The sequence below is a fragment of a genome, unplaced genomic scaffold (assembly GCF_019419815.1).
Source record: "Pyrus x bretschneideri cultivar Hongxiangsu unplaced genomic scaffold, Pyrus_bretschneideri_v1 Contig20, whole genome shotgun sequence".
NCBI classification, from domain to species: domain Eukaryota; kingdom Viridiplantae; phylum Streptophyta; class Magnoliopsida; order Rosales; family Rosaceae; genus Pyrus; species Pyrus x bretschneideri.
The window spans coordinates 6,690,231-6,706,211 of NW_025999502.1; the positions used below are offsets into that span (position 1 = coordinate 6,690,231).

The following is a 15,981-nucleotide window of genomic DNA, read 5'->3' on the forward strand; positions in this document are numbered from 1 at the left end:
CTCATAAAAGCATGAGCATCAAAACTTAGTGGGAAAGCATGGGAAGCCTCTGAAGGAATAGCGTTAGCAAAAGCTTAGTGGGCAAGTCAAGCTGACCACCAAGAACCATACAATGGTATCCATAACTGGCTAAAAAGACAACAGTTTTAAGAGATAAGAATGCTACAAATATTGGCTTTTTAAAGTCATGAAATCATACCATTCACTCTTTTTTTATCCTACAATCTAAAAGTAATGATAACATGCTTGAAGAATACACACGATGGATATTTTGTATTGTAAAAGTGAAAAAGTTTGAAAAATCACTCATTGAATGTCCCAAGATAAAGTAAGGTGTATCCGTTGTTAATAGTTTATTTATGTTGAATGGGAATGATTTCTAATTTTTATAATTGTCATGCAATTTATCTTAATTATGCCAATTTATTTATCCAAATACATGACAAAAATCATCTAATTATTCCGGTTAGCAAGCTCTATTTATATCCAACAGGCATATGATTTCTATATGTAATGTGGATGTATGCTTTTTTAGCTTTAGCTCATACCCGTAGCCTGAAATCCATCATTAACTAAACCATCATTCAATTTTGCCATTTTCGCTTTAACTCATACAACAAACAGATGAATCAATTTAAAGAGACTGAGAATCACTTTATGTAGTCCCTTTTCTTGTTACTACCTGTGAAACTATTAAGTATTTATGGAGTTGGACCCTGGTGGAAACTATTTGTATCTATGTTGCTTAGTACAAACACATACAACACACACACACAACTTGCATATATCAACACACACACACACACACACACACAAAGTACATAGATACAAAGCGTGCACACACACAAAATTAGTATATATCGACGCACACAGGCACCCAAATCAGCATACATAGACACACACATACAAAGTACATACGCACACCCACATGACACGCCCTCACACACGCAAAGTACATACATACATACAGACACATACACTCAGACTATATATATCAATTATTAGATGAAATTCAACGATGGCAGAACAAATATTAGATGAAATTCATATATATATATATGTATGTATGTATGTATGAATATCAAATCCACTCCAGTAAATTTAAGCATTGAGAACTACCAGATGAAATTTATATCAAATCCATTTTATGACAAATACTAAAGATCTGGAGGTGTCAATCATATGAAGAAACAATAGTGAGAACGCAAAAAAGTTGAAATTTGAAAACCCCAAATTCTAATATCAATTTGAACCTAAAAGTCAAAATCCTAATTTTTTCAATTGCACAGATCAATTATTGAAAAGTTTGTGAAACCAAAACAATGAAGTCGTTCACAACCTAGTAATAATTTACCAGACAAAATCGAAGTCGTTCATGACCAACAAAACAAAATCGAAGAAGAAAATCATTAGATTCAAAATTTACTTGACGAGGAGCAAATGAGAGCGAGTAGGACACAGATGGGAGCGAGCAGGACGAGGGTGAAAGAGTAGGACGTCTCTCTCGTAGGTAGTGCGACATCTCTCTCGCAAGACGAGGGACGACATTCTCTCTGTAGGACGGTCTTAGTAGTGTCGTGAAATTTGGAGGTACTTGCGAAGAACTTTTAGGCGATCGCCAACCAAAGGAGGGCCAGAAGGCTCGTTTTAGCCCTATAGCCCTCCAACAAATTAATATTTTAGTAAATAATGTAGGGCCATATTTTTTACAATCTCCAACCGAGGGGCCAGATGGCCATAGGCCAAACATAGCCCTGTGACAAAAACCATCTCCAACCGAGGGCCAAATAACCATAGTGCCAAACATAATTTATTATTTAAATTTAAAAACTACAACTTAAATTTACGTTGTATAATTTTTATTTTGGTTAATGCTATTTAATGTTATTTAATATTTTTTTAATATTTTTTTTAATATTGGTTAATGTTGTTTCATGTAACTTAATGTTATTTAATGTTGTCTAATGGTTTAGGAAGTTATAGGGAAAAAATAGAATTTTTAAATTTAAAAAAAAATTGTAAAAAAAAAAAAAAAATCAAATATAACGGTTAGCTGACGTCAGCACCTAGCCGCTACATTTGAATTCCTGCTCGGCCTGGGGCTGGCTAGCTAGCTGGATTGGGCCAACCGGTTAGCCCTTTTCTCCTTTTTGGCCTGATGAGGCCCATGAGCCCTTTGGCATAGCCCTCAGTAGGAAACGGTTTTTGTGTCATTTCAAGCTATTTTCAGCCCTCTGGCCGGATCGGTTGGAGATGGCCTTAACAAAGGAGTTTGTCCGAGCGAGTCTAGTTTTATCCCTTTAAACGTGAATGAGGATTGAATGGATGTGATTGGAGAGGATTCGCCGAGAATCCTCTTTCATTAAACGTAGTCCCTTTACCTACTAAACAGAGGACTATACTAATACTTTGTTTGATCTAATCCAGTCCTACTTAGTAAGTGCAAACAAACGCCCCATTATGTTCCTGAAGGAGTGAGTGAAAGTAGTGAATGGTGATACAGAAAGGATTCCAAAGTGATTACCTCTAATTTAACAATGCTATACATTCTATTTGTGTTATAATTGATTTTTTTTTTTTTTTTGTTATATCATAGTATCGTATTCGTTATAACATTTCTTTAATGATACTTCACTTTGTAGAGTAATAAAACACATATTTCAATTCTGAAACTTTTTTTTTAACAAACATGTGAAATATTGTTCTCCTAATTCTTCAATTAATAAATCTGATCAATTTCGTATTTTCTAATATTCTTTCAACAAATATTACACCATCGTAGATACTACGTATGGCGAAAATGAGTGTAGAAACTGTATATTCAATAAAATAGATTTGAAATATTACAACCTATAAGATATCGTCCTAGTGGTTACAATGAAACGGAAAACCAATTATATCATAATAAAAGCTAATAACAACATAACAACTAAAACAATATGTATTTGTAATATCCCAAGAATTTATTATCAAAGAAGAAAAATATTTGAAAAAATATGTTGTGGTCATTTATTGAAAAGGTTTTCATATAAAGGCAGTAAACTTCATTAAGAGTTCGTAGCATCTTTGGAATTAATTTTTGAAGCTTGAACGAACTTTCAATAGAATTTTGAATTTAACGGGTGAGAGAGTGCAAAATGACAGATGAGGAGTGGCCGGCCTTGACAAGTTGCAGCAGCCAAGTATTCCAGCAAAGGCGACGCTGGTTCTCATCTGATTGCACCACGTTATTACATGGCAACTTAGGATTGGACCCAAGTATAAAGGAAAAGAAAATTAGAATGGAAGATAAAATCTCCCTCTTGCTTGACACTTGCCGAGTGGCCATATGACCCCATGCAAGAGGAAGCGGTGCATTTTGCACCTATTTATATCAGAAGAAAGGCTGTCTTTCTTCTCCGTAAGACCTGAAGCTTAGTTGCAGAGAAAGAAAAAATAAAAATAAAAAAAGAAAAGTTTCAACTTTCTCTTGACAACTCTGAATTCAATTCTGTTTTTGTCTACGAATTTTTGTGGTGAAGAATACTACAATCAAAGGTAATAATTCTCTGGGTTTATCGAAGATATTGATATTTGTCATCTTTGGAATTTATTCCTACGTAAGCTTTAATCTTCAAATTTAAATGTTGTTTATGGTGGATTAAGCTTATTGGAAGCTTAAGTGAACGAATTGAGGTTAATTTCTACATGGGCTTGCTGCCGCAAACCCTAGAATTATTTCATTGTTTTTAAACCTTGGTATTTTGTGGCTGTTACGAATAAAGGGAACTTGGTAAACTTGAATGGTGATTTGGTACTTAGACATCATGATAAATGGGTTTGGACATGTTTTGGATTGAAAGACAGGACGAACCAATCTGGAAAATAGCCATGAATATCACTATTCATGCTGCAGGGACCAAACTGAAATATAAGTTTCAGATTTGAGGCCATTTTAAGTTCTCTGAAAGTTTGGGGCAGTTTTGTTATTACCCGAAGGCTTGGGACAAAACTGTGATTTTAGAATTGTTTTGGAGGCAGGTGCTTGCTGCTTTTCCAGCAAGGCAGCATGTAAATAATTGAGAAATTTTTGAGGACCAAAATAAGAAAGAAAAATGTTTTAAGGGTCCAACTGAGATAAGGTGATGTTAAGCCTAATATCGGAATTCTAAAATAAATGAGTTTATATTGGCTGCTAGATATAGGGATTATATAGTGATATAGTTTATTTGTTGGATTAGGGACTCCAGTTACCGCAACGGTTGTGTTCATTTGAGGTGTTGGTAAAGGACATTGTTTGTTTGCTTTGGACTCCAGGTAGGAGAAATATGGCAGACCTTAATAGAAATTGATCTTATTAAATTTTGTGAAGTGTTATATTATTGTAATATAGATTGACTGATTGAGATTGGATGATAATTGGTTATATGTGTATCATTGCTTGATTCGAATGTTCAAAGAGATGTGATTGTGAACTGTTGTTGGAATGTTGTTCATTGGAGATATATGTGGAGTATGAAATGAGATTAATTGTGCATCATTCATGATGTGTTATGTGATTGGAGTTTCGGTGTTGAGGAAGGAATTCTAGAAATGAGGGTAGTTGGAAATGATCTTTTGTGTAGTTGAGCCAAACTCTTAGCAGGTACCATGTCTTAGGTGAGCCCACAGTGCACAGATTCTTTATGGGAAATTCGGGACTGACGACGAAGAGTTTAGGCAAGATGACTAACAGAAAGGGAAATTCGGATAATTAAGTTACAGGGGTTAATTTGTATATTAAAACATTCGAACCATCACTACAGAGGTAAAATGCACGGTATGGGACGTGCAGGTTTGCATGTTTTATTATATAAAGTAACGGGTGGAGATGAAGAGTATTGCATTGCACTCATGCATTGTTATCAAGAATGATTTGGTATTTGATTACATGATTTTATAACACGTAATTTAGTATTGTCAATTTTAACGTGGTAAGGTTATGTCTCTACTGAGCTGTTAAAGCTCACCCCTCTCTTGTTAATCAAGTTTACGAAGTAGACATTCAAGAGAGTAGGCAGGATGAGATCAAATTAGATTGAAGTAGAGAAAGTTTATTCATTTATTTACTGTAGGTTGTAAAGAATTCTTGATTTGTTTAAGAATCATGAATTATTTTAATAAGATGAGTTCACTTTCCAAACCGTGTCAATTTCCCTTTATTTATTAAGCCTTTATCTCACATTTCGAATTTGGGTTTGAGTTTTTACCGACCCCAGGTCCGTGGTGTGACAGTATTGTCCTTGAAGACCCTTAACTATGGTAACTCCCGTAACCAAATAACACTCCTTGCAAACTTGACTCGGAGAGGTGACAAGTTTGGAAATAAGACGTGAAAATCGGTTAACTAATAATCCTTTGGTGAAGACATCGGCAAGCTGAAACGTGGACGGAATAAATTGAACCTTGTGACTACTAGAAGCAACTCGTTCACGGACAAAATTATAATCAATCCCAATGTGTTTTGTGCGAGCATGAAACACGGGATTAGCAGCTAAGTATGTGGTAGACAAATTGTCATAGTTGAGTAACACAGGACGAGTAAGCGGACAACGAAGTTCAGTTAAAAGATTTTGAATCCATATAGTATAAATGCATGCACAGGCAAGAGCTCGATATTCGGCTTCTGCATTGGAACGAGAAATTGTTGGCTGTTTCTCGGCACCCTAAAAATATGCAGTAGTCAAATGTAGACCGCTGTGTATCAGGACATCCTACCCAATCAGCATCGAAATAGGCAATTAAAAAGGAACAATCAGGATACCTATAAATAGGAAGACCAAAACCAAAAGTGCCTTTGAGGTAACGTAATATCCGCTTAACAGATTCAAAATGAACATCACTAAGAGATCCCATAAACTAAGCAACATGTTGATCCACATATGAGATATCGGGACGGGTCATGGTAAGGTATTAGAGGGCACTTGTAACATCCTACATCGACCAACGGAGAGGGGGTGATGTGCCTTATATGTACATGCCTACCTTCATATAGCACGAGACCTTTTAAGAACTCACTGACTTCGAGTTCCATTGAAACTCCGAAGTTAAGCGAGTTTGGCAAGAGCAATCCCAAAAACAAAACCGTGAAGGTGTGGCCCAAAACGGACAATATTATGCTACGACGGAGTTGGTTTGGGATGTAATAGAATGGTATTAGAGCCACTATGTCGTTCAGTGCAAGTGTGCTGACAAGGACATCGGGCCCCTAAGGGGGTGGATTATAACATCCCATATTGACCAACGGAGAAGGGGTGATGTGCCTTATATGTACATGCTCACCTTTTTAGCATAAGACCTTTTGGGGACTCACTGGCTATGGATTCCATGAAAACTCCTTAGTTAAGTGAGTTTGGGCAAGAGCGATCCTAGGATGGGTGACCTCTTGGGAAGTTCTCGTGCCGAAACCCAAAAACAAAACCGTGAGGGCATAGCCCAAAACGGACAATATCGTGCTACGGCGGAACTAGTCTGGGATGTGACAGAATGGTATCAGAACCACTCTACCGTGTGGTGCGAGTGTGTCGATGAAGACGTCGGGTCCCTAAGAGGGTGGATTGTAACATCCCACATCGACCAACGAAGAGGGGGTGATGTGCCTTATATATACATGCCCACATCTATATAGCACGAGGCCTTTTGGGAACTCACTAGCTTCGGATTCCATCAAAACTTCGAAGTTAAGCGAGTTTAGGGGAGAGAGCAATCCCATGATGGGTGACCCACTAGGAAGTTCTCGTGCCGAAACCCAAAAACAAAACTATGAGGGTGTAGCCCAAAACGGAAAATATCGTGCTACGATGGAGTCGGTCTGGGATGTGACAGCACCAACAATGTGTTGATAAAGTGTAGGATCGACAAGTTTAGTACCATCAATATAAGAAAGTGTACCTTTCAAAGCCATGGGTGTGGAAACAGGTTTACAGTCCAAGAGATTGATGCGTTTGAGGATATCAACTTTGTATTCGTTCTGAGTAAGATTGAGAAAATCCTTGTGATACTAACATCCAAATCTTTGATGTCAAATTTCGCTCCTAGTGTGCAAATAAAGGTGTGAATATGTGAATATGAGAAGAATCACTACCGTTGAGAATAATATCATCCACATACAATAATAAAATCAAAACACAAGAATTATCTTGATAAACAAACATAGAGGTGTCAGCCCGACTTTGACAGAAACCAAACTGTACAAGAAAGAACTAAAACGTTTAAATCATGCTTGTGGAGCCTACTTGAGACCGTAGATGGCCTTATGAAGTTTGCACACATGGTAAGGGCGATCAGGATCAACAAATCATGGGGATTGTCGCGTGTAAACTTCTTCAGAAAGAGAGCCATGCAAGAATGCATTTCTGACATCGAACTGCCGAATGGACCATAAAAAAGAAACAGCTTAACAGAGAACAATGCGAATTGTTGTAAGCTTGACTGACATGGCTGAAAGTATCAAAATAATCAATACCAGGCTGTTGATGACCCTTTGGCAACGAGATGTGGCTTGTACCGTTCAAGTGTGCCATCAGATTGCCACTTAATTTTGAAAACCCATTTGCAACCAACCATATTGAATGAATTATAGGGAAGGACCAAGGACCAGGTACCCTAATGAATAAGTGCATTGTATTCTTCAAGCATGGCATGTTTCCATTCAAGAAATCGAGATGCTTGTGTGTAGCAAGTAGGTTCAACATTCATGTCCATAAGGGAGAAAAAGCATGAGGAGTAGGATACCGAGTAGTGAAGTTGGCCTGGTATTTAGGATTGGGCCTAAAAATGCCAGTTTTCGAACAAGTGAAAACGGGACTACGAGGTGGTAGAGCAACAGCAAAAGAACCATGGTATGTAGAGTGTTTTGCGATATTGGATGGCAGTATGAAATGTTAGGACACAGATAATGGTTGTTTAGGCGGCACAATGTGATCAGGGACAGGTGGGATAGATAGGAAAGCTGCAGGTGCTATCAGGTCTGCTGCAGATGGCTCGACATGAGGACAGTTGGATGTAGATGGCTCGACAGGAGGGGAACATATGGATTATGCAGTGTAAGTGGTTGAATGAGTTGTTTCTTGTTGCAATGGCATGGGCTGAGTGACACGTTATGGGGTAAGTGGCTGAGAAACTAGCCTACGGGAACGATGGCGAGCGGTAGAGAGGAAATAGATAGAAGGGCAACAACATAATAAAATTGATCTTCATGAAAAATGACATGATGTGTAATATAGAGTCGTCTAGTAGGTGGATCTAAGCACCAATACCCACGATGTTTATCACTATAATCAACAAAAATATAGTATAGATAACAAGGTTGTAATTTGTTAGACACATAATCTCCAAGATATGGATAACACAAACACCCAAAAATTCAAAGCATTTTATAGTTTGGGGAATGACCAAATAAGGATTGGTATGGTGAGATCCCATGAAGAACATGCGTAGGAAGTCTATTAAATAAATAGATTGATGTGCAAAAAGTTTCAGCCCATAAGGTGTGAGGCATATGAGTAGTACGTAAAAGAGTACGACCCATATCAACAATATGACGATATTTGCGCTTAGCCAATCCATTCTGCTGGGGTGTATGAAGACAAGAAAAAAGATGCATTATTCCATTAGTAGCACAAAAATGCTTAAACTGCAAGTTGTCATATTCCTTACCCCCATCACTCTGGAATTGTTTAATAGACAAAGAGAATTGATTTGAACATACATAACAAAAGCAGAAAAATGATCAAAGACTTCGGACTTCAGACGCATGGGAAAAATCCACGTATATCAAGTGAAATCATCAGTAAACAGGACATAATAGCGATAACCAAAGATGGAAAGAACATGAGACATCCACACATCCGAATGAATTAAATCAAATGGTGCAAGGGAACGGTGTTCATGAGGCAAAAAGGAAAGTTTTATTGATTTAGACAAGGAACAATGGCTACAATTTGAATCCAATAAATGAGAAGTAGAACCTAACAATGACTTAGAAACTAGTGAATCAAGCACTCTGTTGGAAGGATAACCAAGAGGACGATGCCAAAGAGATGAAGACACGGCAACGGAAGAAAAAGTTGTATTGGACCCAATCAGTAGTGTAGGAAGATGGGATAAAGGTCATCTTTACATAGGCCCGGAAAAAGAAGAACATCAGTTTGTAAGTCACAAATGTGATAGCCCCAAGGAAAGAAAGTAATACTAACATGCATATCTTATGTAAACTGACCGACTGATAAAAGATTTTTATGAAGAGAAGAAACACAAAGAACATCAGAGAGACAAAAAACATAAGTGCCAGAAGAAAACAAAACATTACCACACTAAGTGATGGGGAGGGTGTCACCATTACCAATAACAACATTATCACTTGATTCATAGGAGGCACTGTGGGGAAACAACTTAGCATCATGTGTCATGTGATTTGTAGCGTCGGAGTCCAATACCAGTTAGGATCAAAAGAGGAAGCAACATGCATGTCGGCAAATGGACGAGATTGAGGACACTTAGCTTGAACATGTCCAAATTGGTGGTAATGCGAACATAGACCGGCTAACTAGGTGGAAGATGACCCAGAAGACCTTGAGCATTAAAGGCAGGTCGTTGTGGACGATATAAGTTCTGTGCAGGCCCATTAAAGGGACGGATAGGTGGCCTTGGGCCAAAGGGATCACGAGCACGGAAGGGGCGCTGGCCATGTGAGTTTGTAGTATTAAGTTAGGCTGCAAAGGCTTGTTGCCCCTCAAAAGCAAACAGTTTGGTGCGGAGGCCAGAAAATGTGGGAAATTCAGAAGAGCCATCACAAACATCTGGTAATCAGGTCCCAGACCACAAAGTACATAAGTAACCAAGTCAAAATTGGACACAGGTTCTTGGATAGTAGTGAGTTCATCAGCCAAACTTTTGGCCTAAGCAAGGTAGATTTGAATTATTACAACCTATATTTAATAATATAGATTTGAAATATTACAACCTATATTTATACACAAACTATAAGATATCTTCCTAGTGGTTACAATGAAATGGAAAACCAATTATATCCTAATAAAGGCTAATAACAACATAACAGCTAAAACATTAATGTATTGTCCATGAAGACCCTTAACTATGGTAACTCCCGTACTCCCATAACAAGAAGAATAGTTAATTAATAGTGGTCCTCTCAGGAAAATGGGTGGAGAGAGAGAGAGATAAAAGTGAGGTAGGGGTGGGGGATGGTTGCCGAAGTCCACCAGGGACCCCACCAAACATGCAACGGAGAAAGACATAGCACTGGCTTTGTGGGGGTTGAAATGTAAAGTGGCAAGGAAATGGTCGGTGGCCGGGGCTGGAATCGCTCTCTTTCTCTATCTTTTTTTCATAGCCTTCGCATCCTCATGGGACCGCTCGGACGAAGAACCGGTGGTTTATGGTTAATCGGGATGATTTGTAGTGTATCAAAATACCATATAAATAAACAAAAAAAATGGTACAATAGTTGTAAGATCTAGTTTGTAATCTTTAGCTCGAATATTAATTACTTTGTTGCTTTGCTTTGGCAACTTAATCAACTTTGAAAAAGTACGTCCACTTTCATTTCATAAAAGGAAAAAGTGATAAATTTCTCAGTATGCGGGCACCATTAACATGTGCTTAATTTCTAAATTAATTTCTCAGTATTTTTTTTTTCTATTTATTAATGCTAAATTTACAACGTCAAACAGCTCTCGAAGCCCTCTCTCTCTCTCTCTCTCTCTCTCTCTCCCCCTCCAATGGATGATGATGCGCATGCATCCTTGACCTCGCCCCTTGTGTTGAGCGGGAGGGACGACGAAAGATGCGAGTCACCAGAAGTGGCAGCAAACTGCGATCACCAAATTACTACAAACACAACTACGTCTTTTCTGAAAACATTTTTCAATGGTCTCAATGCCCTCTCAGGTATATTTATGTACATTCTGTTTCTTTAATTTTCATGCATGCATGTTCTCTGTTGGCCGTATACATTCTAGCATTTCTTCTTGTCATTTTAATTGTTTTTGTGTATGCATGAAAATCCAACTACGTTATATATGTGACAGCTTGTAAATTTTTTCAATTATCTCAATTCCTCCTTTAGACATTTTTTATACCTACAATTTCTTACTCGAAAGGGCTATTCGATTGTACTCCAAGTATGTGTCCTGCACTCTAAATTCATAGGCTCGTTTGATAACCATTTTGTTTTCAGTTTTCAATTTCTATTTTTATTCGAAAACTAAAACCTTTTGATATTAGTTTTTAGTTTTTTAGTTTTCTAAAAAACTGAAACCAAATTTTGAAACTCGAAAAAAATGGCTTTCAGTTTTTAGTTTTCATTTCCTTGTAAACTAAAAATAAAATGATTATCAAGCTGCTACTTAATGTGTTATAATTTGCAAACACTCGCAGGAAATTAGGAGGGGGAATATATTGATATCTGACCTAATTAAGAACCTTTATTTTTTTGCTTTACAGACCTTTCATGTATACATTCTATTGCAACTGTAAGTACTTTTGTTAGTACTAGCTCAAGCGATCCTGTGGAGTTTTAATACCCAAATTATATACACTGTTTTTAATGTGGTTTCAGGAATTGGGATACTGTCAGTTCCTTATGCGCTAGCATCAGGAGGATGGCTAAGCTTGATACTTCTTTTTGTTACTGCTGCTGCTGCATTTTACTCAGGGTTGTTAATCCAAAGATGCATGGACGTGGATACGAGTATAAAAACTTATCCCGACATAGGGGAACAGGCATTTGGGAAAACAGGAAGAATCGTGGTGTCGATTTTCATGAACATAGAACTCTACTTAGTTGCAACAGCTTTCCTAATCATAGAGGGTGATAACTTGCACAACTTATTTCCAAACATGGATTTGCAGTTGGCTGCTTCAGGGTTCACAATGAGTGGGAAACAATGCTTCGTTATGATCGCTGGACTTGTTGTGATGCCGACTGTGTGGTTAGATAACCTGAGTCTTCTTTCTTATGTATCGGCAACTGGGGTTTTTGCCTCTGCTATCATACTCGGCTCGATTTTTTGGGCTGGCGCTTTTGATGGAATTGGATTTCACCACGAGGGATCTGTACCACTTAATTGGAATGGAATCCCTACGGCTGTTAGCTTGTATGTTCTTTGTTATTGCGCGCATCCCGTGTTTCCTACCCTTTACACATCAATGACAAACAAACGTCAGTTTTCAAATGTAAGTAGTTAAAAACATGTTACTCTATAGCTACTTTGGTTATAATCTAAATGCGATATCTTGGTTAGTAGTGCTGGTGAGCGTTGAGTCCCACATCTATGTAAGTACTGTTTAATTGCTCAGTTTTGAATATCTGATGTTTCGTTAACTGATGCAGGTCCTCCTCCTGAGCTTTATCGTATGCACTGCGGGTTACGCATCAATGGCAGTTTTAGGGTACTTAATGTTCGGGTCAAGGGTTGAGTCCCAGATAACTCTAAACCTTCCAACTGAAAAACTTAGCTCAACACTTGCAATATGCACCATCCTTGTCAATCCACTGTCCAAATACGCACTGATGGTTACACCAATTCTAAATGCAGTGAAAAAGCGGTTTCCTAGTCACTACAACAATAACATACCTTTAAGCCTATTACTGAGTACTGCCTTGGTAATCAGCAGTGTGACAGTAGCTTTGGCTTTGCCCTTTTTCGGGTATCTCATGTCACTGGTTGGAGCATTTTTTAGCGTCACGGCTTCGCTTATAATACCATGCGTTTGCTACCTAAAGATTTCAGGTATTTATCGAAAGCTCGGATGCGAGATGGTGATTATTTGGTGTATAATTTTAATCGGAGTTGTGATCGTGATATTTGGTACTTACACGTCCCTATTACAAATTGTACAGCATTTGTAAACTTGATGAAGCTGCTTACATAACTGCTCCTCTGTTTTCACAATGTTTGCGCTAGCTGCTGTTAAGATGAAAATCTTTTCCAGAATTCCAAGTTTCTTTCAAACCTTAGCTAATAAGATGCTTTGTATAAAAAAAAATAAAAAAATAAAAAAAATCTTCCGGCTGAATCTACTGCTGTCATCGTATATTTCAAACTACATAACTTGTCTATTGAGAATGAATCTCACATTGATGTGATGAAAGACCTTGCAGGGGCTTAAATTAAGTTAGGCTAGTCCTCATATTGCCAATTGGTTTTATGGTGGGACCCCAACTTTCTTCATAGTATCAGAGCAGTGTGAAGCTAAACTGCCACATGCGCTTCACGTCACCCCTGTTGTGTTGTCATGTATTCGGCTTAAAATAAAATCCGCCACACCTGAGGGGGAGGGGAGTGTTGAGGATATGGGGTTCCTCCAATAAACTAATTGACACTATGAGAAGTAACCCAATTTACTTATAGCCCATGCACTGTCTCTTTTCTCATCAGTGTGGGATGCATTCTCAACAATCTCATTAATTATTGGCTTAGGACATTGCCAATTTAGCGTCTCCAGATGTTTAGTTATAATGCACTATTATCGTAGCATCTGCTCCCGTGACAGAGAAATTCTTTCTTCTCTTTTGAGGAGTACATTTTAGCTCACCATCCTAAAATGGTGGTAACATTCACCGTCTTATTTGTTGCAGTTAATTAAGTTTGATTATTTATTTACGACATATATCTCGAAATTAATCTCATCTAACGACCATCAATGCTTTTGTTTCACCTTGGGCCTTCCCATGGGCCTTCAATGCTTCTAATGCGCCTTAGGCCTTCCCAAGCCATGAGTTTGGGCTGGGGCTAGTGTTTGAGCTCGCTAGGCTTGAGTTGTAACTGCGTCTCCCTACGCCTAAACTATCAATTTATTTTTTTTCATCTTCATGTTCTAAATAAAGTGACGTAGGAAAAAAAATCAATGGAAAAAGAAAAAACAGAGGGAAAAAAAAAAAAAAAAAAAAAAAAGGATACAATTGGTACTTCACTGCCGATTACCCACAAAGACTGTCACAAGAAAGGTAGCGGACGATGTGGCGAATAAATTGCTAGCAGAGTGGCGACAAAAGCTTATACCAATCGCTAGATCGTGCTCATCCCTCCGTTTCAAATTTTTTTTCTTTTTTGGGTTTTTTTTTTTTTTTTTATCATTTTATTTTTATTTCTCTTACCATAAAAACAAACTACCATACTTCTGTTCTTCAAAATATATTGTTTCATGCAAAAGTATAATTCATATTTAAACACTTAAAATCAACGATTTAAAACCTAAATTAAATAGTGGTTACTAAAATAAAGTAACATATGAAAAAAAAAAAATCAAAGGAAAAAAAAAAGCAGAAAATAAATAAATAAACTGAAATAGGGAAAGATTAGTACTACGCTACCCATCCTAGCCCTGTTGTTCGAGGGTCACACTCAGGTGGTGGCGGGCATCAACTACTAGCTTGTCATTTCCGTCAAGAACAAGTCGATGATTGATCCCATTGCTACCAAAGCCGTTAATGATTATGAGGGCATTGTGTGAGAGAAAGATTGGGAGCATTTCAGGTAGTTGATCTCATTTCATCAATTGTTAAAAACTAACAATTTTATGGAGATGGAAATCATTTCATATTTTAATCATTGTCTTTAAATATGCTCTAATGTACTCTGGATTGGTTGAAGTTATCATCACCATTCCTTATAATAAAGAAATTGAGTGAATAGTTGATGTTTAATTCTTAATTTTCTAAATCTTTTGTGGATTTAGTTATCATCTTTTTATTGAGTAGGGCCAAACTGCGTACTAAATGTATATGTGAGAAACACAAACCAAATGTAGAAAATAGATATTTTTAGCAAATAATTCAACAGGGAAAACAATTTTTGGAATTGCCCTAACTGACACACCCGACCCAGAATGTCCACCACACTTCGGCCTCGAGTCCACCAGTAGAACGATATTGTCCGTTTTGGGCCCTGACCACGCCCTCACAGGTTTTGTTTCTGGGATAGCGGACTTGGAATGTGGTGGACCCCGAACCGAGATGTGACACTAATTAATCACCTAGATTTAGAAATAGTTTATTAAAAGAAAAAAAGAATGAAACTCCCTAATAACATTACCAAAAAACAAAAGAACAAACTCATTCATAATCGAGTGAAGAAACTTGAGCTTCACGGTTAACCATTATAAGCATTAATGTAAAACTTAATCTCATACCACATGTTAGGAGCGTAACTACCTTCACATAAGAGTGAGTCCACCTGTTTTAGAAGGGCAAGGGCAATAAGAACATTCTTGAGGGGCGTCAAACATGCAGACCTTCACCTCGTCAACAGCGTCAAATATTCTTGCGGCTATAGAGGAGGTTTGCGGCGGTGTGCCAAAAGAAGGAGGTAGAGTAGCCACCGAAGCGGATATGTGATGGGCTCTTGAAATCTAGAAGCTTGGAGTTGTGTTCTCATGGTTAGTGAGGGAGGACTGGAGCAGAAGACGAGAAGGGGAGCGCAAGACGAGAAAAGAAGAGGGAGGAGATTTTTTCTCTTTTAGTTTTTTTTTCTTCCTATTTTCTTACATATTAATATTCTTTACAAAATGATCTTTGGGTCCATTTACTGCCACATCATTAATACCCTTTTTAACATTTTTTTTCTTATTTTATGAAAAAAAAAAAAGATATTTTTTTTCTTTTAACTTTTAATTGTCCACATGGAGCCACAATGCCACGTGGATGCACATTCATCACCTAGTCAATGAACCACATCATCAGTAAGTGAGAATCACACTTCATTTTATTTATTTATATTTTTGCTTTTTCTGCTAAACTTAGGCATATCATGGTGTCGCATGCTTGTTTGCGGATTAAAAATAGAGGAGTTTTAACGAAAAGTCCACGGTATTATTCACTTTAACGAAAAATCACATTTTAACCCTAAAAAATCAATCATGGTACTATTTACTTTACCATTTATTTTGTCTTTATCATTAAAACTTAAAGTTTTCAAACCCTTTTTATTAGTTTTCCTT

At 37.5% G+C, this 15,981-nt stretch overlaps 1 protein-coding gene across 1 annotated transcript; it reads left to right on the forward strand.

The window, feature by feature from the left end:
- Window positions 1-10,737: 10,737 nt before the first annotated feature.
- Window positions 10,738-13,069, forward strand: LOC103934632 (amino acid transporter AVT1I-like). Its single transcript, XM_018644343.2, has 3 exons — window positions 10,738-10,929; window positions 11,600-12,216; window positions 12,374-13,069. The coding sequence occupies exons 1-3, from the start codon at window positions 10,761-10,763 to the stop codon at window positions 12,890-12,892; spliced, it is 1,305 nt and encodes a 434-aa protein (XP_018499859.2). The 5' UTR covers window positions 10,738-10,760; the 3' UTR covers window positions 12,893-13,069.
- The last annotated feature ends 2,912 nt before the right edge of the window (window positions 13,070-15,981 follow it).